At 45.2% G+C, this 27,061-nt stretch overlaps 1 protein-coding gene across 3 annotated transcripts in view; it reads left to right on the forward strand.

Moving 5' to 3' along the window:
- The window catches only part of TENT5D (terminal nucleotidyltransferase 5D), a 19,811-nt gene extending 1,560 nt beyond the window's left edge, over positions 1 to 18,251 (forward strand). The window contains exons 1-4 of one of the 3 annotated variants that reach the window (XM_042029241.1): positions 12 to 145; positions 6,860 to 6,981; positions 8,096 to 8,210; positions 13,085 to 18,251. In XM_042029241.1, coding sequence (XP_041885175.1) covers positions 13,100 to 14,275 — 1,176 coding nt within the window. In that variant the 5' untranslated portion in view covers positions 12 to 145; positions 6,860 to 6,981; positions 8,096 to 8,210; positions 13,085 to 13,099 and the 3' untranslated portion in view covers positions 14,276 to 18,251. Of the gene's footprint in view, positions 1 to 11; positions 146 to 292; positions 359 to 6,859; positions 6,982 to 8,095; positions 8,211 to 13,084 lie in introns of those variants that run through there. The other 2 variants (XM_042029242.1, XM_042029243.1) reach the window with 2 other exon arrangements.
- Positions 18,252 to 27,061: the final 8,810 nt, after the last annotated feature.

A 27,061-nucleotide genomic window follows, 5' to 3' on the forward strand; every position in this document is an offset into this window, starting at 1 on the left:
TGTGCCCACACGGTGAGTGAGGGTCCCCGCACCCGCTCGGTGCGTGAGAGTCCCCGCACCCGCACGGTGACTGAGTGTCCGCACACTCGCACGGAGCGTGTCCCCCGCAGCCCCTTGGTGACTGAGTGTCCCCCACAGCCGCTCGGTGAGTGAGTGTCCCCCACAGCCGCTCGGTGAACGGGTGTCCCCCGCATGGCGAGTGAGTGTTTCCACAGCGCCCAGCCCGCAGGGCCGGCGGGTCGCGGGTGCCCGCGGGGTTGGGCCGGGCGGGGCCGTTGCGGGAGCGGTTGGGCTCGGTTAAAAAACTTGGCCAAGCCCGGAGCGCTCGGCTCGGCTCGGGCCTTTTCCTTCTCTCTCCGTAAGGCGTTTTCCTTAGAGACTTATCGGGTGAACTTGTAAAAAGGGCGGTTTGGCGGCGCGGCGGTGCTGGAGGGGGCTGTGTGTGTTTGGCTGCACGTGAGCTCCGTCTCACTACGGGCGTTCCTTTGCATGAATCCTAAAAGCTCCCTGGATTTGGGCAAGCCCTGCCTCGCCACATTCATAGTATAGCAGTAGTGGGAGCGTGGCATTACTTACTCGCTGTCGGAAGCTCTGTCATCCCACTTAGATGATGACAGCCCTGGTAGCTGAGGCCTTTTCTGTGTATTCTGCAAGGACCATCCGTGTTTTGGGGGAGGTCACAGCCTGGAGGTGACAGTGACAGTGAAGTGACAGTGACTGCAAGCTGCGATTCTGTGCCCTAAACTATTCGGAAGTGACTGCATGCAAAGCAAAACTGCTTTCCAGCAACTTGGGGCTGGAATTCTGTGTCTTCCCAGCCAGGAATCACTCTCCTGTGCTCCCTGCCTTCTCTCAGAGGCATCTCTGATACATCTTTAAGCCACTGCAAATCTGTAATAACATTAATTGTTCCCTCGGAAAGAGGAGGGTGGGCTCTGCAGGCTCACACACGTTGTGTTCCGTGTGCTGCCTTAACAGTAACAGCCTGTTCGTGCCTCCCATGAAAAGCAGCCAGGTGGGAATGAATGGAGATGTGCCGAATTCTCCGCTAAAGGCCGAGGGATGAATAATAAATGACAGTGACTCCAGAGCAGGGACTCTCCCACGCTTCGTGCTCCTGACTTCTCCTTAAGCTCTAGACACAGATGTGATGTGTTTGTCCCATTCAGAAATGTTAAAAACAATCCCTGTGCCCTTTCATCCTCTGTGTGCTGTGCCTGCAGCGTCCAGGACTTGGGAATACGGGCTTGATGCGTGGAGGGAGAATAGCAGTCTGCATTATACCTTCTGCTCCTTCTGTCTTATCCCTCTGGCATTCCCACAGCTTAGTTCAAAGGGGGCACCAATAATTCCTTTAATTTGCAGTGCTGCAGACCTTTGACCTCAGGGCAGTGCTGCCTGCACACCCTCCCAGCCCAGTTGTGCATCCCAGGCATAACTTTACAGTAAATTTAGTTTTGTTGCCTCATTAGGCACCAGACACACAGGGCTGTGTAAGGACTGTGTGCTCTAGAATGATTCAGCTGCCACAGAGACATGTTGCCCCCTGAGAGCAAAAGCCTGACCCTAAATTCCTGCCCTGTAGATCAGGGCTTGAACTCCTGCTTAAGCTCAGGAGTAACTGCTGACACAGTAGAGTCCCGTAATTTATGAATCGACTATAAATCAGGGAGACAGAAGTAGACCAAGTTCCTTGAAAGATCACATTGAGACTGAGTTATTTTGGAGAGTCAATTAAGCAGCATTTAGGCTGGCAGTGGAAATTAATTCATTAATTAACACTGCTTGAAGGAATGAAATTCTACGCATGTTTTCAAAACACTCCTAATCCAGAGTGGTTTCGTGGCTTTCCTGGTTCTGGGCTCTGATGATCAGACTGCAGGAGGGGTTTGGGCTGTGCCATCTGTGCTTGGGCATAGGAGGGGGTGAAATCTTTGTACCTTGTGCTCTGCTTTCCCTCCCTCATTTGTGTTGAGAAGACCTTGGTGGGTCATCCTGAGGTTGCTGACAGTGTTTGTTGAGTTCTCAGTACCTTGATGGTCTCTGCATATGGGGATAGATTTTTTAAAATGGATTTAACACATAGTTATGTGTTCTATGTCATATCTCTCTTATGTGTCTATGTTTAACCCACATGGTTTAATGGTGAAAGTCAATGAACAGTTAGAGGATTTGGAGGCAAATTCCAAGTCAAATTTCATCATCAAAGTATGGAGTGAGGGATGGTCCATGGAGAGTGGAAGTGAGCTCAGGGTTTATCTTACAGATACTCAGCCATGAACAGACCAGGCCAATTCTGCTCCCATTTACACCAGAGCAATTCCTGCTGAATTGAATTGTTATTCAGTCAATTCCTTTATCAGGAACTGTAGTGGTGGGACAGGGAGTAGTAATTTCAAACTGAAAGATGGGAGATTTAGCTTCAATATATGGAAGGAATTGTTTCCTGTGAGGGTGCTGAGGCCCTGGCACAGGGTGCCCAGGGAAGCTGTGGCTGCCCCTGGATCCCTGGCAGTGTCCAAGGCCAGGTTGGACATTGGGGCTTGGAAGCTTTCCACTGGGACAGTGGAAGATGTCCCTGCCCATGGCAGGGGGTGGCACTAGATGGGCGTTAAGGTCTTTCCTGACCCAAACCATTCTATGAATTTATGCCATTTGGATTCAAACATTAAAAAAATAGAAATATTTTGAAAAGTGCAGTCTGGCTTTTTCCCTTTGCCACCATGATCTCATGCAAAAATAATTATTCAAAGTATCAGTAGGGAAATCTAGGATGCCCCAGGAAATCAGCAACGTGCCATTGCCTATGGCCGTGCTGAGTTAGTGTGGTACAGCAGGGGAGAACCCAGCTGCAAAACTGGAGCATAATATTGAGCGTGATTCCTTCACGTTGCAGAATTGCTCACAGGTAAACCACCATTTCAGTTCTTTTCTAGCCAAGTTATTTTAGAAGCTCTAAAAACTGTTTCTCTCTCAGTGTGTATCAGCAAAAGGAGGGTTTTCCTCCATAAAACACCACGAACGGGTACAGCAGATGTTGATTTATGTCCACATCAGCTGATTTTCTTCTCCATTACCCTTTCTGCTGGATCTTTGCTTATCCAGCCGGTCCTGTCGCCCTGACATCCGATGTCAGGTTGGATGTTTTTGCACATTGGGTGAAAGCTTGACTCAGTCTTTCTCCCCAACTTGGTGTCGTCAGGCGCATGATGGTCATTATGAATTATTGATAGTGATGGAAAAGTCACGAATGCACAGCTGTGCTGCAGGGCCCGGGCCTTTTTCTTGGGTTTAATCATCACTTTATCTCCTCTCTGCCTCTTAGTAATAATGTCAACAGAGATTTCATGCTACCTTCACCACAAAAGAGGAGCAGTTCCCTGCTCTGATGCTGCAGTCAGAATCCTTTTTCCTGCTGCAGTTTGACCGGAGTTATGCAGATTTTTTAACTGAAAACTCTAGAAAACATTTCACTTATCAAAAAACTATTTTCTAGGGGAATCTAGGCTGTCACTGATGCAAAATTAAACATAAACTCTTGTGCAGCAAATACTTTGAAGATAATGAATAATTCATTTCTTTTTCCCCACTTTTACAGTATAACTCATAAAATTGGGAAAATGGCTGTAAAATGAAATCCCACTGCTGTGTTTTGTATTCAGAGAGTAACTTTCTAATATAAGTATGGAAATTAATTCATAAAAATATGAATTCTATATGAACATTGTAAACACAAATAGTAATATAATTAAGCAGTGGAAGACGCAGTAATCTTTGAGTAGCTTGTGAGACACATTCCTGTGGAGGTGTCAGCCCAGCCTGCTCCAGGATACAGAAGTTTTCCCAATTCAATTTAAACTCCCCCCCCTTGCTGTTGCAGTCAGGAAGAGCCTTTATTTGAAGTGATCCTAAACTGCTTCACAAATCAACCTGGAGCCTGGGCCTGGAGTTCACAGCTTCTGCCATGAAATGAAAATACTCCTGGAGTGGAACAGAATAATTGTTTAATAGAAACACTTTTCTAACATGTGCAGAGCAGAGCACAGGTGATGCAGGGAGGCCTTCGGGGTGCATTTCTTTCAGCTTTCAGGCTCCTTCCAAGCAAAACTCCAAATCCACTCTGCATGAACCATCAAAACCCACCCTCAATACCCCAGTGGCTCATTACTGATTTAGAGGGGAAAACCCCCACACTGCACTGACTGAAGGAACTAAATGCAGCTTCCAGCAAGAGTTTTTGGGTGTGATCAGTCGGAAAAGAGAAATGCATTCTGTGGATGTGGTTGTGTTGGAACCCTCTCAAAATAGACAGAAATGTCATCGTGGAGGATCCTCTCATGGTTTAGTGACCAAGGCAGTTCTTGGGGATATTTGGTGCTTGTCCTTTGGTGTAGATGAGGGGAGAGTGGTTCTGGAGAGTTCCTGAGGAGAGCCTTGACTTTGTAATGCCCTTTTTACCCTGAAAGCAGCCCAGCATTAGGGCTGCAGTGGCACATGGCATCGCTCATCCCTCTTCCTCTGGCATTTGAAGAGGAGAGATGATTATGAAGATGGTTAAAAGACGGAAAAGAAAGATTGTTTCAATTTTTACCTTGCCTGCTTTTGCTGCAGTTTAGTCATAATAATGAGAGTTTTTGATAAGTGAGCTTTGGATTGAGTCACTGGGATCTCGAGTGAGTAAATAGATTTTGGGATTAGTCTGAGGAGTTAAGCAGAGCAGTCAGGAGAAGCTGCAGCACAGAGGGGGAGGAAGGAATCTCTTGGATCCTTGGATCTTTTTCCTGCCACTTTGGGGGGCATCACCATGAAATGCCCTGGGAGGGCTCACGAGGTGTCTGAGAAACCTCCAAGTCCACCAAAGCCCATGGGAGACATGGAAACCTGGAAGGTTTGAGGGTCAATATTCCTCGGGGTGGAACCTGGGAGTGGGGACACCCAAAGGAGTGACCAGCTGGGAGATTGTGGGACAGAGGGAAATCCAGGACACAGAGCCCCACGTCATCTCCCAGACTCTGCTGGATCTCAGAATAGTCCTGTGCTCCTTAGGCACGGAGACACCAGGGGAAAAGGCTTGGGAATGGGTTTGTTGGTGCGTGTCGCCACAATTCGCATCCCGCATTCAGGAGCAGGGAAATACTCTCTTTAAAACACAGGGTGATTGTTGACACAGTCATTTTTATTTTTGTTTCTCCTTCAGCTGAAAAAGTCCTGGGAAGCCTGAGTGTAGAGTAAGGAAATGATGCTTTTTCCTGCAGTGACTGAGCCAATAAAAGGCAGCTGTTGGGAATAATGTCCCCGTAGGCAAAGCAGCTCATCAATCTCAGCTGCTGCTTCTATGAACATATTATATAATAATGCCTCTTCTAAAAAAAAATGCCATAAAGGTCTCTCTCTTCTTCCCCTAAATATCACCAGGGGAAGCCATAAATTCTGCTCCAGTGTTAATCTGTTCTATCATGGTGATATATCCATTAATGGATATCATATATCCATTAAACCTTCCATCCTTGCACGGAAAGAAATAACAATATTTCGGTGTTAAAAAGAAGTTTGTATTTTTATGCAAAGTGACTGATTTGTCTGACTTTTCCAGACTCTACATGCCGAGAGTCTTTTATCTAAGCAGCCCAGAACTCTTTCCTTTGCCATCAGGGTCTAACTGGCTGCTCACTGCCAGGCTTAGAGCAGAGCTCAGCCCTTGCCAGACTTAACCCTTTATTCCAGCTGCCAGTGTGAGCCATCAGTGCACGGATTTGGGGGCAGGTCAGGAACATGCATCCAGCTAATTAGTAGCCCATCAGGAGCTGGAAAGCAAATGAAAGCTGCAGACAGGCCCTGGCACAGCAGACAGGTCCTCACAGGGTGAGCAGAGCGAGTGCTGTGCTTCTGGCAGCACTAAAATGGCATTTTCAGGGATAAAAAATCTGCCTGCTGTAGCATGGAGGAAAAATCCATTATATTCCTAAAAAAATTAATAACACAGTCCATACCTCCTTGGGCTATAATTTCAGCTTTTCCTGCAGGTTATGCAGATATTTACACTTAAATCATACTTGCAATATTATGTTTCCTAAGAACCATATATAATTTCAGCATAAAAGCTGAGATTGTGGAACACAACTCAGCAAGGAGTAAATTCCTGTGGATATCAAACCATCCAGTGGACAGGCCCTGCTTAGGATAGTCAGGGAACTTGAGTGGGTGTTGTGAACTTTGCGGGATGGGGTGCTGGAATGGGAGGTGTTGGAAGGAAAGCCTGAGAATACGGACTGTCAGCATGTGTTTGAAATGAGAAACAAATATAAGAAAGTGCCTTTATGACAGCAGATGAATATTTACAGAAATATTTCATTCCAGCACAGCCAGCCAATGAACATGGAAATTCCAGCAATAGGATCCTGGGCTTACTCTAAATGAACCAACCTCACGTGCCAGGAAACAAGACCTTCCTGTCAGCTGCACACTCTGATAGAAAGAATCTAAAGCCACTACACAATTCATAATACTTCATTCTGCTGAGTTATTATTCATTCTAAATTTTATATGATTCTACTACGTCCCTGCTAATTTGCATGTCTATTAATAATATTAAATTCCCACTCAGAATCCCGTAGGGAAAATGCCAAGTTTGTTAATATCCTTGCAGAGGATTAAGCATGACCTGAAACCCAGAGTTTTTATAAGCACTTTGGTGCTTTTTCCACTACTTTTACCTTATAATTTCCAACTTCAAAGGCTGTTGTTATACCTGCAGGACTGCCAAGCCATAATGCATCATTTATTATGTCCAGCAGGTGACTGGTGGTTAACATTGATCTCCAAATGAATGTGGTTGTTTGTTGGGTTTTATTTCCTGCAGCTTTCCCGGGGAGCTTCGTGTTTCTGTCAGTGACAAGATGACAATTCATATTTCTACCAAATGATCCAGTGACTCATCCTATTAACTCCGCTGGAATACACGCTTCCAGTCGTCCTGCCACGGTGAGTCTGGAATTTTGCATCTTTGCTGGGAACATTATTCAGGACTTAGTCCATAGTATGTGTTTGGTAGTACAAATAATCTTTTCCTAAAGCAGGAACTTCCGAGGCATGACCACAGCCCCAAATAGACCAAATATTGCATATGCCAGCTATTTTTAAAAAGTTATTGAAGTATTTTAGAGCAATTGAGATACTGGTGGCCTCATGTTCTGTACACTGCTTGGTTTGTTTGGACTGGAGGCCCTGTGAGAAGGAGCCTCGTGTGTTGTGGGAACTGATACCAGGTCATAATAAATGGGCCCTTGAAAATGTTGCCCTGTCAGGGGATCCCCATCTGGCTAAGAATGAGTGTACCATGAATCATGATGGAAAAATGGGACGTCCAAAAAGCCCTGAATATCCAGCATGGCAGAATATGGATTATGATTTCATACTGGGTGCCCAGATTAAACTCCTCATTTTGTGCCTCCTGAGAGCTCCCAGCTCATCAAGCCAATATCCTGGAACATTCCAGTGCAAACATAATCCCGGGATGGTTTGGGTTGGAAGCACCCTTACATCCCATCTTGTGCCATGGGTAGGGAAACAGCCATAGTTCAGGATGCTCCAAGCCCCATCCAACCTGGCCTTGGACACTTCCAGGGATCCAGGGGCAGCCACAGCTGCTCTGGGCACCCTGTGCCAGGGCCTCCCCACCCTCACAGGGAAGAATTCCTTCCCAATATCCCATCTGACCCTGCCCTCTTTCCCTTAAAGCCATTATCCATGTTCCTTGGGTTGGGTGGAAAAAGTAGGACACATTTTTGTGGATCAAGTCTCCTCTTGTGTTTACTTTTTGTGCCCTTGAAGGTGACATTCTGTGGTGCAGCCCAAGCCAACTGCTTTGCAGTGCATTTTGCCCACCTTGCAACCTTATCTGCCAGGGAAGAGCTGATACCATTTGTTATCCCAGGGAAACTCGATGGTAACTGGCCTGAAAAACTGATGGCAATTCATGCGTTATCTCTTGATAACAGGATAAATAAACACTGCTTCCACCGTGTGCATTAACATTAATGGAAGGAAAAACTCATGGAAAACACTGTCAAACCAATTTAAATATGTCCCCATTTAGGTTCCCCAGATGCTTTACTGCTTCTCCTTGTCTCGTCTGGGTTTAATTTACAACTGGAAGTCCCTCCACGTTTGACATTCTTGCCTTTGGAGCTTATGCCAGCTGCAGTCCTGAAGTAAGTGAACAAAATACTTCTAAATGCCTGGCTTAATGGAGAAATGGATCTCTTAATTAAAATAAAGCTTTAGCAGGACATCATGGAAATCGTTAATGATGTGCATCATGTGTAAGCAGGAAAACCAGTGCAGAGATGTGAGGAATGGCAGAGTTTCTGTGGGTGTTTCTGAAGTGATCCCCCAAAACAAAGACACCGCGGCAGCTCCCAAGACATTCTGCTACATCTCCTTTCTAGCCTCTTCTCCCAGGGAACAGGGGACAGGATGAGGGAAGTCTCAAGCTGTGCCAGGGGAGGTTCATGTTGGACAGCAGCAGGAATTTCTTCATGGAAAGGGTGGTCAGGTATTGGCAGGGGCTGCCCAGGGAGGTGGAGGAGTCCCTGTCCTTGGAGGTGTCCAAGGAAGGACTGGAGGTGGCACTCGGTGTCTGAGCTGGTGACAAGGTGGGGATGGGGCACTGGTTGGACTCGGTGGTCTTGGAGGGCTTTTCCAGCCTCAGTGATTCTGGAATTCTGTGATCTGTGAAAGGTCCACGCACAACTGATTTCAAGTGCAAAGTAGAAAGAATTGGAGCATTTAAGTATTCCCAACCTTTATTGTAAACAGAAAAACATGGGAGCAGATAGAAGCAAAGGGAAGAGGATGGAGCTGCCACAGCTGCACAAAAACTATTTCAGCTGTATCCTGCCTGAAAATGCCAGCACATGGCGAACCCTTTGAAAACACACTGAATCAACATTATGGAATATATAAAAAAAGAATCTAAACAGTTTATCAGTAAAATATGAGCTAAATTTGATGAGACTGTTCTCTAGACTGTAAGTATCTGTTTCTATGAAAGTTGTGGGGAGCATGAAAGCTGTCATTAGCATGGCAGATTTGCTTCATTCAGATGTAAAGCCAGATCTGCTTGGATTTTTTTGATGAAGCTCATGCATAGTGGAGTACTGAGAGGTGGTTAATGAAACATTTTAGCATCATTGTAAGCCCAAACTCAGAGCTGCTTGGTCCAAAAAGAAAATTAAGAGCCTCTAATTTCAATAGGAAAACAAATGATAAAATTTAACAATATTATGTTTAATGATCCAACAGTATCCAAACATTTTTTCATATTGTGACCACTTTATCAGCTGAAGGTGACCACTCAAGGACAAGTTGGAAGTTGAGTCAGGGAAATATTTTTCTAACCTTATAATAAGGATAATATATCACAAAACTTGACTGGATCTGATCCATCTTATTCTGTGCTTCTCTAGCCAGTGTATGTAAAAGAAAAAACCCTGAAAACTGCTTTTCCTCATCATTTCATCTGTCAGAGATCTTTAATCAGGTGGGATTCAGGGTCTGCTGCAGTTTATGGTAACATTTAAATCCCATAAACAAAAAAACTTAAGAGAATCTCAGTAAATTACAAATATTAATGAAGTGTGGAAAGAGACATCCTCTTTTGAATTTCACTACCATGGTGGTGGTGTTTGTGCAGCTTCAATTTGCCCACGTGCAGACTTTAGGACAAGAAAGCCCTGAATGTGGAACACATGAGATGCTTTGGGGTGTTCCTATGGAATTCTTTGGCAGGGTGCCACAGGGAAATCTTAAGGAAGGCTGGGATTAGGGGTGCCACTGGGGTGAGGTGTATCTGCATCCAGGGACCATGGAATCCCAGGATGGTTTGGTTGGAAGGGACCTTAAAGATCACCTGCTTCCAGTTCCACTTCTACTGTCCCAGGTTGCTCCAAGCCCTGTCCAACCTGGCCTTGCACACTTCCAGGGATGGGGCAGCCACAGCTTCTCTGGAACCTGTGTCAGGGCCTCACCACCCTCACAGGGAAGAATTTCTCCCTAATTTATTCTAAACCTCTCCTCTTTTACTTTAAAACCATTCCTGTGTCCTATCACTCTCTTTCCATGTAAACTGATCACCCTCCATTGCAAACAGCGCCAGTTTCCAAGGAATAAAGTTTTTTTCCAGCCTCTTTTCCCATTAACCAGCTCAGTACTCACTTGTGCTTGGCTTCATCTGAGTGCTGTGGTCACATGCAGGGAGTTTCCTTCCCTTCATCCCAGGATCTCTTGTTTTACACAACACTTTGACTAATTGCAACCTCAGTGTTGCTGCTGATGTATTGCAACCGAGGTTAATTACATTAATAATAACTCCTGGCATTAACCTGAGCACCTCAGTAAATAAATTTCCCCCTGCTTTGAGAAATCAGGTTCCTAAGGACTATAAAAGTGCCTAGGAATTGTTCTTGCTGCCAGAAGAGACTGAGGAAAAGAACAAGGGAAAATCCTTCTAGGAGAGTGCAGGGTTAAAGTATTGGGTTGCAAACTGGTAGAAAATTAGTAAATAATAAATACTACTACTAGTGCTACTAATGTTTATTTATGTTTATCTGCAAATTAATTATATTTTTGAAAACTGAGTTCCTGGGTTTTTTTCCTATCACATTTTTCTCACTTGTCAAAGCTGAAGGTGTTATTTCAGCACAGAATTCTTTAATATTTATCATAAAACATTAATGGTGAGACTCTGAGCTCCCAAAGCCTCCCCAGATTCTCCAGGAATCCCTTCAGAGAAATGACATTTTGAGGGACGACTCTTCAACACAAAAGAGAGATTTACTGACATTACCTTCTCGTTTCAGTTTCAAACCTCAGTATATTGGAATAACATCTGAAATACCTAAAAACATGTAGCAATAAAGGAAGGATTTCTAAGCTTATTTAGGGATACGTCCATCTTCTGACTTTCCAAGTGTTTGAAGAGGGTCCCTCTGCTAAAAGGGGATTGAATTTCAACATTCCCTTTTCTATTCCCCCTTTTTTTTTACATCACAGCATCAGCCTCAAAAAGGTCAAAGTTTTGCAATATTAGACAAATGCCATAATAAAAACTACTGCTTAGACAACAATTCTGACAATTCTAAGTTTGCTAGGGGATCATTGGGGCTGGTCCACTGTAATCTGATGTATAAAAAGCTGGACTTGATGATCTTGGAAGTCTTTTCCAACCTTAGTTCTGTGATTCTGTGAATGATTCAGGTGACAACATGGCAGCAAAAACATTTGAACAAAACTCCCTCCTTTCAACCTGCCTCCACCCAGGGTCGTCCCACTTCCAGAATTTCTGTAACAGCTGTTTTTTAGGATAAACTTGTACTGAGTTGTCATAAAGGCTCTGAAGGATGCTTAGCAATAGTTTTAAAGGAATAAGCATGGCATTCTGATGAAAATTTAATGATGAAATCATTAGCATGTAAAATAGGCAGTGCTGTGGATGGCAGTTTCTCTGCTTTTCAGTTCAAATGTGTCCTCTAAATGCCTGCAGGAAAAACGTGGATATTTCTGAATACACCTGAAAACATACCTGTTATGTCTGTGGAATTATGCACTATGTACACGATGTCAGGAGCTACGTGGTTGTGCCAGACCTATGGGACCGATTCCAAGACCTTCACACTGTCAATTAAATTCCCAACTTCAGTCCTGCTTTAGCCAACTTTTAAAACATTCCTTCAACTTCAAACATCTGGTTTGTCCCATTCTTTGTCATGAGGCCAGGAAGGTGCTTGGAATTACATATGCTCCTGATCAGCTTAATGGGAGTTGAAATTCCAGCAGAAGTATGTGAAATAGAGCTCTGCCATATTCAAAGCTATTTGGCAGCTCACAAAGTTACTTGAAATTACTAAAATATTCCAAAACGTGGAATCTGAAGGCGAGGGAAGGGGAATGTATGACAACGTACATATGGAGTCACTACTGATTAAGAAACAACAGTGGGGACTTTTCAGTAGTGTTATTACTTAGTATGATTTTATTTTATTTTTATTCTTGAGCTTTGGCTGAAAGAATATGTTTGAGCCATCTGGCTGCAGAAACACTCGGGGGTGTTTCAGTAGCAGGTTCTGGGTGCTGGCAGATTCCCAAAGGCACTTCTTCCACCCGGCTGGTGCCTCACTGAACATGCTCAGATCCCCCCTGGACACCACCTGAGTGTCTCATCTCCTTGCTAGATGTGATGTTATGAAGGCAAGATACCCTTTTAAACTGAGAAGTTCCCAAATCTGAGCTTTATCCCATGTATTCTATAGGTGTTTCTTTACAGGTTCTCTTGAGGTTCTTTCTCCACAAGACTGGAAGGAGTTGTCTCACCAGATCTGACAAACCACGACTTGCAGCATTGATACATGAATGTAAAACATGGTTAATGGCTTAGAAGGGAAATATTTTCCTCAGAAACATCGTGGAAACAGCTTAACAGTTATCAGACATCCAGTCCTTAAACCATAAGTGATTAAAGGATGCATGTGTTTAGATAAGCCACAGAGACCAAAGTTCATCCAAGGCATATGGCTGGATAAACAGGGAGCAGGTTGCATCATTCCTGCTTTTCACAAAAAAAACTTCCTGGTCTTTTAGTACTATTAAGTATTCAAGTCACTGAAGATCAAGGGAGATGTCTAGGCAGGACAGAAAGAACAAATTTGCTCATTTTGTTCCTTTTAGTTCTTCACGGTGAAATTTATTTGGAGTTTCATTAGAACCACCAAATATTTCGTGTTATTAACCTTTGAGTAGTTTTAAACTGGGTCTATATGGTTTGCTGCATTTACTTTGAGTCATGGGTTATACAATAACATGATGGCTTCTCAGCAGGATTAAAACCAAAGTACATTAAGATTCAATTAAAAGCCTGCAACAAGTGCAGTGGTTGACTCAGACCATTAACTGGGGTTGTGTCTCTGTAAAATGAACAGCTCTGTCACTACACTGAGGGAGGAAGTTTGGTATAACCAAGTGAAATGTCCTCTCTCGTATTCCAGGAAGTTCTAACATTTGTCTGTAATTCCTTTTTCTCCCTGTTTAGCCAACTGATATCACAATGACTGAGGACTTGGACCACAGATTCAGTTATCTCACCTGGGATCAGATTAAAATCCTGGATCAGGTTTTGGCTGAGGCTATACCTATTCATGGGAGAGGAAATTTTCCGACCCTGGAAGTAAAGCCGAAGGATATAATCCATATGGTAAAGGAGCAGCTCATTGAGAAGCAGATCCAGGTTAGAGACATCCGTCTGAACGGTTCCACTGCCAGTCACATCCTGGTGAAGCACAATGGAACCAGTTGCAAGGACCTGGACATCATTTTTGGAGTGGAACTTCCCAGTGAGCTCGAGTTCCAGGTCGTTAAGGAAGCAGTTCTCAATTGCCTATTGGACTTCTTGCCAAAATGTGTTAACAAGCAAAAAATCACGGCTCAGACCATGAAGGATGCCTATGTGCAGAAGATGGTCAAAGTCTCCACTGACCACGACCGCTGGAGCCTCATCTCGCTGTCCAACAACAGCGGCAAGAACGTGGAGCTGAAGTTCGTCAGCTCGCTCCGGCGGCAGTTTGAGTTCAGCGTGGACTCCTTCCAGATCATCCTGGACTCCATCCTGACTGTCTACAGAGCCACAGACCAGCCCCTGACACAGGACTGTCACCCCGCCGTCATCGCCGAGAGCATGTACGGGGACTTCAACCAAGCCATGGACCACCTGAGATACAAACTGATCTCCACCCGGAACCCGGAGGAGATCAGAGGAGGTGGCCTCCTGAAGTACAGCAACCTCCTGGTCCGCGACTTTAAGCCGGCAGATGAGGCTGAAATTAAATGTCTGGAACGTTACATGTGTTCCAGGTTCTTCATTGATTTTCCCGACGTTGCCGAGCAGCAGAGGAAAATCGAGTCCTACCTGCGCAACCACTTCATCGGGGAGGAGAAGAGCAAGTACGACTACTTGATGACCCTGCGTGGGGTGGTGAACAAGAGCACAGTCTGCCTCATGGGACACGAGCGAAGGCAAACCCTCAACATGATCACAATTCTGGCTTTAAAAGTGCTCGGAGAACAAAACATCATCCCGAACGCGGCCAATGTCACGTGCTACTATCAGCCTGCTCCCTATATCAGTGACAGAAACTTCAGCAGCTACTACATTGCTCATGGACAACCCCCTGTGTTCTACCAGCCGTACCCTTTCCACATACAGCTACAGAGCGGGATGGTGTAGGAACGCTCCGACCTCCAAGCACTCACCACTCCTCTCTTTCCAGTTCTCTCCTTAATAAAGGCCTCATTAAAGCGAGTTTTATCAGCACTTTTGAGTTAAGGACGTATTTTCGTGCAAGTTGCCAAAGTTGTTTGGTTGATCGATGTCTAACTCACCATTAAGCAGGTGAAATAAGTGAAGCGTCTGTCATTCGTGAAGTGTTTATACCTTGATGTGTGTTCGGGCTGTATTTTTTTGCAATGAAAAGAGAAGGATATAAATTATTCTAATTTTATAAAAATGAAATGCACTAAGTTCTGGGTTCTAAAAAAAAAAAAAAAAAATTCTTAAGCAAAATTTAAATGGTGTCAATGAAAACTGAAGCCAATGAAATACCTCTTTGTAGAAATGCCTGATGTTAGAAGGGTCAGTGCTCTGGGTACATCAAAGTCAATCATCCCTTGGTTTTATCCATGCAGTTCTAGGAACATTTATTTACAGCACCTTTGAAAATACACATTGATGGGTCATCTCGTGGTGGTGTGAGCTCTGCGGATCGTTCCTCAGGTCAGTCAGAGACTCGGGGTCACTCCCCTCCCCAGAGTACTGGTTCGTACTGGTGAGTGGGAAATGCCCCTACCGAGAGCAATTTCTACTGATCCCAGTGAAGGGTTTGGCTGCTCAAGTCAGGCAGCATCAGAGCCCAGGATCTGCCTCACAGATAGCAAAAGCTGTAAGGGATACAACTGTTCTGATTAAATTGGTCTTGAAAGCCAAGGCAAGAGAATGAGAAAGGAGATAAAAATTGAGCAGATCAGGCTCACTTTCTATTGCTAATTTGTTATTGATCAGAGCTGCTTTAATGCGCAACAAACAGAGTCAGGAAAAAACTCCAGAAGCCCAGGACTGCGCTATTTTTAGGTGAATTAAAACAAATCCTTGGCAGTGGCATTTGAAAAACTGTTTTATACTGGTAAAGTCCTGTCTGTGTTTAGATACCTGCACACATCCACCGGTAGCAAACGAGGATTTACGATCAGGAAGCAAAACGTGAGTTACACATTTGTGTGTGAGTGTTTACCAAAGATAAGTTTTAAACATGTCACATAAGTGCCTCCCTGTGCCAGTTGCTCCATGAAATGTTGGAAATGGTGCCAGAGAACTCCTGAATTATGGAAAGGGAAACGTGGAAAGGGAAACGCCCTGAGGTTGCAAAGTGTTTGTAGCTGTGATGGGCGGAGGGTTTGCTCCAGGATGAGCAGGTTTGGGACAGATGGATCTAAAGTGGTTTCACCAAAACCAAACATGGGAAAAGAAATATGGAACAAGAAGGACTAGTGGGAAAAGGAGGTTTGGAAGGGGTGTGGGTATAAAATGGGAACAGGCAACTGGAAATGCAAGCTGTAGAGTTTCTTACATCGACTTCGTGTGTCGCTGTGTCGTCCCTGTCACTGTTCATCCTCATCTCCTCCTGCTCCAAAGCAGTGGCTGCATTGCATCCATTTATAACAGCTGTCAGGCCTTGGGAATTTCTTCTACTTGGGCACAAGAGTTTGCTTTATTTTACATAGAAATGTGGACCATAAATGTGCTGTTTCAAATCAAACATTTCTTAATTTTCTAAGTCCAATTGCCAGTGGCTTCCCTTTTCCCATTATATTCCTGTACATTTGAACAAAGAATTGTTCAAAGACAGCTTTGGTGACCACCATCACTAAAGTCAACTTTTTTCTGTAAAAGACAGTGCAAAAAATCGGTATTTCTGCAACATAAGAAGGGTTTGCTAATGAAGCTGACTCATTTTGTGATGTCTTTCATAAATAGAGTACTGTTACTTTTACTGATTTTTCAGGTATGTCCAATTTGGTGTCTGAAAGCACACTTTATTCCACTTCCACTAAGATCTTTCCATTGGTTAAACAATATTTAATAAAAACCATCAGTTCTGATTGCTCTGTGATCAGCTGTGGTAATACCATATTTGCTATGAAAGCACTTCTAGGGAATTCCCCCTGACAGGAGCAAAATGGAGTGAGACATGGTGGATTCCTTTTATTTCTGTTTTAATTGAAGTGTCTGGATGACAAAGGGAACCTTTACATTTAGTTTGGTGTTTGCCATGTTAAATAGCACTGTGAAATTCTGTAAGAGCCTTACGTGAGTCATGTCCCTGCTACTGCTTGAGATCTGCAGGGATGAGGAGCTGAGAGCTGGACTGGGGAATCTGTGGGAATCAGGCATCCAAATGCCTTAAATTTCAGGAGGAATGGGGCTCCTGATCTCTCTAGATTAGTTGGAAAGTCTCAGTCCATCTGCACTGGCCTGTGACCTTAATGTAGTGTTGCCACTTTGATTTATTACTCCTCCCCTCCTGGTTTCCTTGGTTGCTGGGTGGAAAAATGGGTTGATCTTCTCAGGAACCAGGGAACGGGTCAGGCAGGAAGGAGCATTTTCAGCGTGTCTTGCATGGCCAGTGATCCAATACCCGGAAAAATTCTTCACTAAGGTGTTCTGTAACCAACAAGTAGAAACATGCATTGGGTAAAGGACTAAAATTCTTTTGAAATCAGATACTGTGGAAGTGTCAGGAGTGGTGAACTCGCTGTGGGTTTGTATAAACCAGCCTGTGCACTTGTACAGAACTTTATTTAAACATATATTGAATTCTGTCACCTCTCTGTTAATCCAGGTTGGGGAAGGAAGGGCTCAGCCAAAGTCCATGGAGCTGGTGGGAAGAGTCCACCTGGCTGCGATGGGCTTTGTACCCCAGGAAAGAGGAAAGACTTAGGGGAGCACCTACAGGCAAAGGTACAATTATATCAATATGCAACAATCTCTCAGGTATAAAATAAACCCTTCAAATTTATGGAAAAAGGTCTTATATTTCTTACCTAGAGGTAGTTCAGTTCTGAAGGTTGAGGCTGTGATTTTGTATATGTAAGCATATATGTGTAATTTATTTTGCCTTACATATATAAAATCTCGTGTATCTACACCTACAGGGGTAATTAACAAAACCTGATGGTTTAGATTATTTCCTTCCAGATGTTCTATTGATACCTGGCAGCAGTAATTGACCTGGAGGTTTTTTTTTTTCAAGGTTGTAATGACTCTGTAAAGTAATATTAAAAAGGGAATGATGTGTTGACTGCTGCTTGCAAAACAGTGATATCAGTGTGTAGGATGAAATATTGGAACCTCTTCCCCAGTTGTTACTGATTTTATCATGTGCAGATCTAAATCTACAAAGAATTGAGAGTTTTCTCAGTGCCGGTCTCCTGAGCTTCATGTTTGCATTATAATTATATCTCGTTGTTACAATCTGTTCAATGATTATAATGCCTGGAAATTGTAATGCTGATTTTATTTAATCACAAAACTTCTTAGGGTTTACAGCTTAAAGTAATCTAATGTTGTCAGGACCTAAGTGTTACAGTTTCAAGTGCTTTCCTAAAAGAATGTCCTTTGAATTTTGTGTTTCATTGTAAAAGGTCTATTTGAAGCAAATACTTTATGGTAGTTCCTTTAAAATGTATTTTGTGAGCTTTATACTCGAGACGTTACAGAGGTTTTTGCAATGGATAAAAGAAATGCAAATTGTCCTCAGTGGGAGTGTTGCCTCTCCGTGTGTTACCTGGAGGATCTGTGAGGGGATTCAGGTGGTGTTTGAGGAGTTACAGTAATAAATTGGGAATAAATTTGGAGTTGCACAGGTGTGGATTCAAGATGAGCTGCAGAAATACCTGGAGAAAGGAGGGCAGCAAGCTCAGTTTTGGTTTGATCCTTTTTCTATTAAATTAATCACATGGAAGGGCGTTCAGGACAAAGCTGTTGCAGATGAAATATTCCTCTTAATGTGCCATCTGAAGCTGTGGAAAAAATATTGTAATGCTACAAATGTGTAAGAATCCCACCAATTTGTAGGTCATTAGTCCACGGTGTTGACTGGTGCCTTTGGGTATTCGGGGGGTGATCATTAAAAGAACATTTTATTTAACGTGTGGTTTCCTGTAATCCCTTCATTGCTCCAGCTGGAGCAGGCAGGTTTCTCTAGGAAGCCAAACTGGAGTGGGGTAACTGCAAGAGAGATGAAAATTTGGTTCCAGTTCCTTAGGTGGATAAACCACCAGCTCAGGTTCATTCTGGCTGACCCACAGGGGAGGTTGCAGAGGGGCCAGGTTCCCGTGGATCTCCCATCCCTTGGAATGGCTCTGTGCTCGTTGTCACCAGGCTTGTGTCAGATACTCACATCTGAAGTGCCTACATCTCTATATTTATATAATAAAAACCTGACTGACTGCTGGGTCAGTAAAATTAATACTTCAGTAACAAAGATTGGACCCTACATATGCACATCCCCATAAATTTAATCCCATATTTATCCAGGATTTCTGGTGATGTTGCACCAAGGTTGGAGAAACTCCCACAAATTTGTGGGTTTTAGCTGGGCAACATAACCATGCTCATTACAGTTACATTTCTGGTTGTTTACTTGGATTTTCTGGGTTTTGGGGAGTTTGGCTTGGGATTTTTTAGGGGTTTTTTTGTTTCATGGCCTGGGCTTTGCACTACTACTCATTAATTCAGAGATTTTAAAGAGGACAAGACAATATTGTTCTTTCTCTGGGGGGGGTGTCATAGCTGTTCAATCAGAGTCTTACAGAGGAGGGGCAGGAACATTCCAGAGGTTTTGACCCCATGTGAGAGCTTGGAAATTCCCAGTTGACTCACAATGGTCCTCAGAGTTTTCCCCAACTCTGCTCAGCCTTTCCCTGGGCACCGGAGCCATCCCAGGCTCTGGGTGTGGGAGGGCAGAGAGACCCCTGCACTGCAGGGAAACCTTTTTTCCTCAATTTTATCCAACATTACTAAAACCAGGGTTTTTTCACCTGTTTTTCACTGCGCAATGGGCAAATTTTTGTAAAAGCCCTCCCATTATTTTAACCAGCAAACACCATTTAATAATAATTTCCTGACTGTTTCTTTTATACAATTGGATTTTTAAGAGTTTGCCTCAATAAAATGGGAAGTGGGGAAGTGAGAAGGCAGCACATAAAGGGGAGTTTCCCCTTCCTTAAATATTCACCAGATGCTTTCCTGAGGAATTCAAAATCTGAGGAAATACATGACGCTGAGCGAGAGCTGTTTTGTGTTCTAGTCCCTGCCACCCCCATTTTTTCTGCTCCATCAACCCCCATCATTAAATACTATTTCATAAGCAAGCGATTTTCTTCTTCCCAGCTGCCTCCATATTCAGCTCCATTTCGTCCTGTGCCATTGCAGAACCTGTGCCTCGGAAATCACAATTAGTTACCATGGAAAGCAATTCAAGACTGTAATAAATACACTCGAAGGCTGCTCACTCTGCCTAGGATTCCAAAATAAAAGTAAAAATAAGTCCTCTGGAGAACTGGATGCAGATCATGGATGTTTACGGGCAGCATGTGCTTGTACATCCCCAGGTTAATGGCATTTTTGAATTCATTTTCCTCGTGTCTGGGTGCATGGGAATGGCAAACCCCTCCACAGTGCAGCCCCGCTCCCTCCCAAGCCCACTCTCCAACAGGAACCCCTTCCCCCATCCTCTATTTCATTTTCCTGTAAATATTCCCATCCTGTTGTTGATAGGAGTTTATTCACACTCCTTCTGGTTTGCTGCCGGGATAGAGGGGCACAGGATGCTGCCCATATGTTCCTGGATTTCTGCACACACAGAACCAGCAGCGTTTCCGTGTTCCAGGAGCTGCCCAGGGCCAGCTTTGCCCTCCTGTTTTCCCTCTGGATGACAATTCCCAGCTCGAGATGATGCAACCCTGCAGTGCTCTCACCATTCATGCCAACAACTTCTTCCTCCAGCATTTTCTCAGCTGCTGATGTTTTCCAGACAATAGGCTGGAATTGCAGCTCGTGGTTCTGTGTAAAGGATCCACATGGATGTTGGAAGAGATCCCTTTTTATTGTATTGCCTGCTTATCCCTGGCAGCTCCCAGGGAATGGCATTGCCCAAGCAAGGATCTGGATTCACCACCAGCTTTGAACAGCTGATTTACCCCCAGGTCAGGAGAAAGAGCTGTGACCCTCCCATGTTAAAGTACCAACAACTCATTACACCTCCTTAAAATTGGTTCAACCAGAAGTTCCATCCCAAGCACTCAGTTGTGGAACATTAGGATCATTTAGGTTGGGAAAGACCTTTAAACACTGTATTCAGTGAATGAATTTCTCAACTCTTATTGTAGGACAACGAAGTGTCACAAGTGTTCCCACCCGAGGCGTGAGCCAGGCATGTGTGTTGTGCTCCTCTCACCGAGACACGGCCCTGGGTACATGTAGGTGCTTTCCTGAACTGAAACGGGATTTTTCCCCAGGTCATAACAAGAAAAATAGGTTCTAGGACAAGAACTAGGGAAGGGCCCTGGCAGAGCGTGGTTTAGGTAAAATCAATCTGTGCTTCTGTGAATGTACAAAACAAGGGGTGCTCAACAGCCATGGGAAGCCAAGGAAGAAGGATCCCAGCCTGGAGCTGCTTGCTTGGTCTGGGTGAGGCTTGGTGATCTTGGCTTTGTCAGTTTGGGAGGCAGGATGGAACCTTTGGCCGTGTCCACGTCCTGCCCAGTGGCCATGAAGGACCCTCTGTCCTGCTCGGCTGAGGACAGCGGCTCTATGGAAACACCACTGGACATCGTTATTTATGGCACTTCTGTCACCCTGGAAACAAAGTAGCTGCTCCCAGACATGACTTTTAACACTGCTAATTACATCATTAGTGTCAGGGCCACTTAACCACGGCCATATCCTTTCCCTGGGCTGGTGCTGCCAATGTTTCCATGGGAATGACCCAGCTCCACACCTCAGAGGGGACGCGCCCGAGATGTGACAGGACCAGGGTGAGGTGTCAAGGCTTTCTGCCACTCCTTCCAGGGCACGTTTGGTGGCTAATCCCAGTCCTGCATTGGCTAAAAAAGACTATTTGGAGAGCAAGAAACTGCTGATGAATTCAGTCTGATTCACTGAGCGCTCTGCCCTGAAACATTTCTGCTGCTGTCCCTGTGTGTGGGACTTCAGCAGCACTCCCACCTCAGAATCCACTGAAGCAAAAGAATTCATTCAATAAAAGATAATTACAAAAAAAGAGCAAAGTGAAAGCTTTCCTCCCTCTTTCCCAGGGCTTCCTGATCAGCCCCAGCAGTGTTGATCAGCACTTTAAGGTTTCAGAGTGACTCAGAGGAGGTTTTGGTGGGTGTCCAAACCATTCATTGCCTGGCACAAGCCACTGGTTCCGTGGGGAGTGTGACCATGTCCAAAAGCCATGTCCAGCCGGGATCTGCTGCAACAAGAGCCTGCCAGGCTCCTGAGATCCACAGGCAAGCAGGAAAATGCTGTTGTTTTCCTCCTCAGTTGTTCATACCTGGGAGGCCAAATCACTGCTGATGGGTTTTGTGAAGTTTAACAGCGTTAGAGCCATACACTCACAAAGAGTATTGGCTTTAGTTTCTGACTGAGCAGCAAACAGCTCTGTAAAGAGCTAATAAATGATGCTTGGAAGAAAAAACCGCTGAATTATTAAATCCCTGTCCTGAAGGCTGCACACGTTGGCTCTGCATCCTTCCAGAGCTGCTTCCCCCCCCAGGAACAGCCCTGATGGATGGGCTGGTGGGGCTGGGGCTGATCATCAGCATCCAGCTGTTCCACAGAGGTGCTGTCACCACGACTAGCTGGGGCTGGCAGCATTTTGGGGGTGATCAGTGTGTTTTCAGAGGCTGATCCCTCCCCAGAGCTGCAGGGGGTGGTTTCTGAATGAGGGGAAATAAGAGGCGGGATGGATGGGCACATTAAAGCTGAGAACAGTGCTTGTGGATTTAGAGAAATTGGCTAAAAAATAATGAAAATCACTAAAGAGCCACTGAGAACCACGTGAGTCTGGTTCCCCTCACCTGGGAGAGATGGATGGCTTCGTTAGCAGGTGATAACCAACAGATCCAGCGCTGCAGGAGGCACAGGGTTATCCAGGGAATATGGAAACTACAGGGACACGGATGTTGTGGAGATGTCCCCAAAGCCCTGAGAATAAACCCAAGTGCCTGGTGGACATTTTTCAGCGAAGACAAGACGTGAAGTTGGGGACTGTTTTGCTGGGGTTCAGCTCCACAGTCCAAATGCAATGGGAGTTTTTCCCCTTTTGGTGATGCTTCTGTGTATCCCCTGTGCCCGTCACTCCACATGGAGCATCCCTGGGCCCAGCCATGCACCCAGCTCTGACATTCCTTTACAGGAGTTCTTGAGGTTCCTATGCCTGCTCTGTGCTGCAGCTGTTTCTTGCTCTGAAACAGAAAAAAAACCTGGCAAAATGACGTGTCCTTGTAGAGGAAACAATGTCAACATGAAACTACTCCAGACTGGAAATAAAAGGTGGCTCTTGACCATAAGGTTTGGGCTGGAGGGCCCAAATTCCTGGACCCACCCCATCCCAAACCCATCCCTGTCACCCCAGTCAGCAGAGTAGGTTTGGGCTCCTCTCCCAGATTCCCGTTGGGAAGACCTCATGGAAAGCAGGGCTGAAGGGCTGCAGCACACCAGCAGAGCCTGTTCATGGTCTTTGTTCTCCACGGACAGAGGGAAATGGGGCAGGAATGGCTTCCCACTGCCAGAGGGCAGGGTTGGATGGGATATTGGGAAGAAATTCCTCCCTGAGAGGGTGGTGAGGCCCTGGAATGGATTTCCCAGAGAAGCTGTGGCTGCCTCATCCCTGGGAGTGTCCAAGGACAGGTTGGACGGGGCTTGGAGCACCTGGGATAGGGGAAGGTGTCCCTGCCCATGGCAGAGGGTGGGATGGGATGGGATTTAGGGTCCTTTCCAATCCAAACCGTCCTGGGATTCCATGTGCTGCTCAGTGCTGTGCCTGGACTGACCCTGGCACAGACTCTGCTGCAAATCCAAGGACACTCTGCAGCAGAATTCTTGCTCCCACCGAAATCCCCTGGCAGCCTCTGCCTCAGGTGCCAATTAGTTCAAACCCGACTCCAGCTGAAGAGCACCTGCTCATAAATATCCACAAATCCTCCCATATCCTGCTTGCATCATCGTCCCTGTGCTTTGGTGGGAGAGAACATGAGTAAATGACTGACTCACAAGGTCTTATTTCCCAAATTTCATGCAGTTTTCGAGTTTTCCATGTATTTTGCATTAAGATGCTTTTATAACCTTCATTACACAGAGCACAGACCCAAATAGCTCTTGAATTCATAAATATGGAGCAATCAATGTATTTTATTTTGCAATTATTGGGATAAACAAATAGAATATTTTGGGGCTGCTCAGATGTGCTCTGTAAGTGATGCCTCCCATTGTCCTTTAATTGTAAGGATTTGCTAAATGAGCTTTAAAGGGTCTATTAGTATTCGTTAGGCAGAAGCTCCCATACATTTTCTGCAAAATTAATGAAATAGAACTGTTTCTTCTGCTGATGACGTGGCTGAGCTACAGCCCAGCTCAGTGCAGGTTTATTACAGGGAACTTTTAGGGGTTCTGCCCCAATCCTGCTCAGGAAGGTTACAAAGTGGCTTTTTCCAGCTGGTGGCTCTGTACTGAGCACAGGGATGGGCTCTCACCAGTTTTCTGAGGATTTTCAGGGTAAAGTCCATTGCCCAGCTGGGAAATGATGCTTGAAATCCAACTGGATCTTGGAATGCTAAACCAGCATTACCAAGCCAACACCTTTGGGGTGTCCCAGTGCTCCCCATGGGCAACCCCAAAAGTGCAGAAGGTGCTGCCAGTGCTGGGGTGGGGGAAGAGGAGGTGAGCCCTGCCCAGGGGGGTGTGGGGACATGTGTAGGCAGCTCCTCTCATATTTTTTTTAATATTATTTTATATCAAATGCATTTAAAACAATTTGCAACTGGTTTTTTTTTTTTTTTGGTTGGTTTTTGAAACATAAACCAAACTTTTTTTTCTTTTAAATAAAACCAACTGCAACCAAAAGCCCAAAGAACAGCTACACAAGTCCAGAAGGATTTATAAAACCACAGGAGAAGAGCTGAGGACTTTTTCCTAGCAAATTAAGGAAAACTTGACCTAAGGAAGGTTTCAAGGGTCTCCACACAGTGGAAAATTCTTGAGGAGGTGGGAAAGATGAGCTGAGGCTGAAACAGGTTGTGCAAAGGGGTGAAAATTCCACCAGCACACCCCTCAGGATCATGGATTCATGGAAGAGGAGGTTCTGCGGGAACATCCACACCAGTGGCTTTGTCAGGAGCAGGAGGCAGCACATGGGAACAAACCTGCCTGCGTCATCCCTGGAAAACAACACCCACTGCCTGTCAGGGCGTGAGGATATAACATAATAAATACATTTATAATGGAGGACATAAAAGTAAAGCAACCCCAAACATGAATGGTGAGCTCTGCTGAGAGGAGGTTTGTTATGGGTTTGTTGTGGAGATGCCAACCTGGATCCTGCCAGGTGATTAATAACCCAGAATTGGAATGATCCTGCAGCCAGTTCCAGGAGCTGAATGAAAAATGAGTGAGGGCAGAGCAGGGGGGGGGAGGCTGCAGGACATGACAGAGGTAAAAAATGACTGAGGGGAAGCATAGTTTAAAAACCAACTCAAAACCAATCAGGAAAGCTATAAAAAAAATCAATTAAAATATAATGAAGGCTAAGACACTCCAAATTTTCCTCTTCCCAAAACTCTGATTAAATCAGCACAGGGAGTGGAGGAGTTCAGGCTCTCATCCTGAAGGGAAACACTTGTTGGAATAGTGATCCATCAGACTGGGAGAGAAGTTCATCATCAGGGGATTACTTATGGCAAAAGAGAATGCCACCCCCAAGGCACAGCAAACTGTGGGATTTGGCTCCAAATCCCCATGGAAGTGGCAGAAGCCTCATTCATTACCCAGAGGATCTGGGTTAATAAAGAAGGGAACAGGTCAAGCAGCTGATGGCTCTATATAAATATTTAAATAGCACCAGAGCAGCCCAGCATTTGTGTTGCCCAGGGGTTTAGGCTAAATAAATGAAGTTGGCCTTTCCCACCTTGTCCTCTGTAGTTTGGTAAATATTTGGGATGCTCAGCCACCAAAGACAGAGTTTGGGAATAAACCCACACCCGGCACTGAATTTAAGAGCAAATAGCTCCATGCTCCCACTCCGAGGGAAGAAACGATTGCTGCTTTCTGGTTAGGTCAGAATAATGAAGAATTAAGTAAATTTGTTGCTTAAAGGCATCTGAAATGACAGATAAAGGATGTAAATAGAAATCTTATTGATCTTTTGATCCATCCCAGGGTCAGGCGAGGATGGGCAGTTCCATGTTTATGGCACATGATGTTAATGCATGGAAAGACAAACTCCAGCCTGCTTCCCCTGACCAGGAGGAACTCCGCTGGGTTTAATGGACTTTGAGGTATCCTGAGAATTCCATTTAGGACCTGGGATGTGGTGTGTAGGTGAGGCATGAATGAGTCAGGGGTTTTTCTCGGTTAGAAGAGGCACAAGCACCTCCTCCCGATTTTCAAGGGCAGAGCAACACATTGATCCCATCTCTGCCCAAATCAGGGATTTTGCATGTCTCCATTCAAGGCAAAATCACTCCAATCACCGTGTGAGTGTTTTCCTCTCCCCCAACCCACGGAGAGCAGGGCAGAGGCTCAGCAGCACCAGCCAGAAATAGAAACACTCCTCAGCAGAGCTTGAACTCCCCTGCACTTCCCCAGCCTTCGGCTCATGCAGGGGAAGGGCCACGGAATCATTGCATAACTGGGCTGTTGCAGGAGCTGCTGGGCTGGAGGATCCCTGGAGAGGTGGGAAGGGACAAATCCCAGCTGGAAATTTCCAACTGAGCTGTCTGGGATTCAGGCTGGTGGCAGGTGTGAGGAGAGCGTGGTCCGAGCCAGGGGTGATGTGCCACGAGCTGGAAATTCCTGAGTGGCTTCCCTGTAAAGCAATTGAAATTTTGTAATTTTATGCACAATGCAAAATAAAAGGTATTTCATGGAATCACAGAATGGTTTGAGTGGGAAGGGATGTTAAAGGTCACCCCATTCCACACCCCACAATCCCAGGAACACCTTCCACTCTCCCAGGCTGCTCCAAGCCCTATCCAACCTGGCCTTGGACAATTCCAGGGATCCAGGGGCAGCCACAGCTTCTCTGGGCAGCCTGTGCCAGGGCCTCAGCACCCTCACAGGGGGGAATTTCTTCCTTCATAAATCCCCCACTTCCCAAAACAGAGCCCAGTACAACCTCCTGTAACAGCACAGGGACAGGAGAAATGCCTGGAAATGGAATCCAGTCACCAATACAAACCTCTTCATCCAGCCCCTGGCTAGACCAAGGCAACACAAACCTATACTGAGGGAGTAAAACTGTGATCAAGCAAAGAATATTCCTCCACCAGCTTTATTGGGATCAGAATTTACTCACTGGATGAGGCAGGAAGGTTTGGCAAGGAAACACCTTTTCTGACCACTCCATGGCTACATCCCCTCTCCTTGGGGGCTCACCCTGTTGAGATAAAAATGGGGAACTGTATTATATTGATGTCAATCCTGCATCTTGTTTTGCATCAGAGGAGCTTTGCTAGCCCCAGTCAATTATCCATTTTAAGTCTCAACCAGAATTACTTTTAGGGGTGGGAAGGAGGGGCCTGTATCACATTCATGGTTAAACCTGGTCCTGCCTGCTGTGGGTGTTGGTGTCTCACCATGGCCCTTCAAACAGGGAAATAAAGTGGTGCCAAACCTGGAAGAGAATCCTGAGTGTCCACAGGTCTGGTTCCTCCCTGCCCAGGCTGCCACAGTCTG

The sequence above is a fragment of the Corvus kubaryi genome, unplaced genomic scaffold, assembly GCF_017639235.1.
Source record: "Corvus kubaryi isolate FWS band 111438036 unplaced genomic scaffold, C.kubaryi_AGA036_p1.0 37322, whole genome shotgun sequence".
NCBI lineage: Eukaryota > Metazoa > Chordata > Aves > Passeriformes > Corvidae > Corvus > Corvus kubaryi.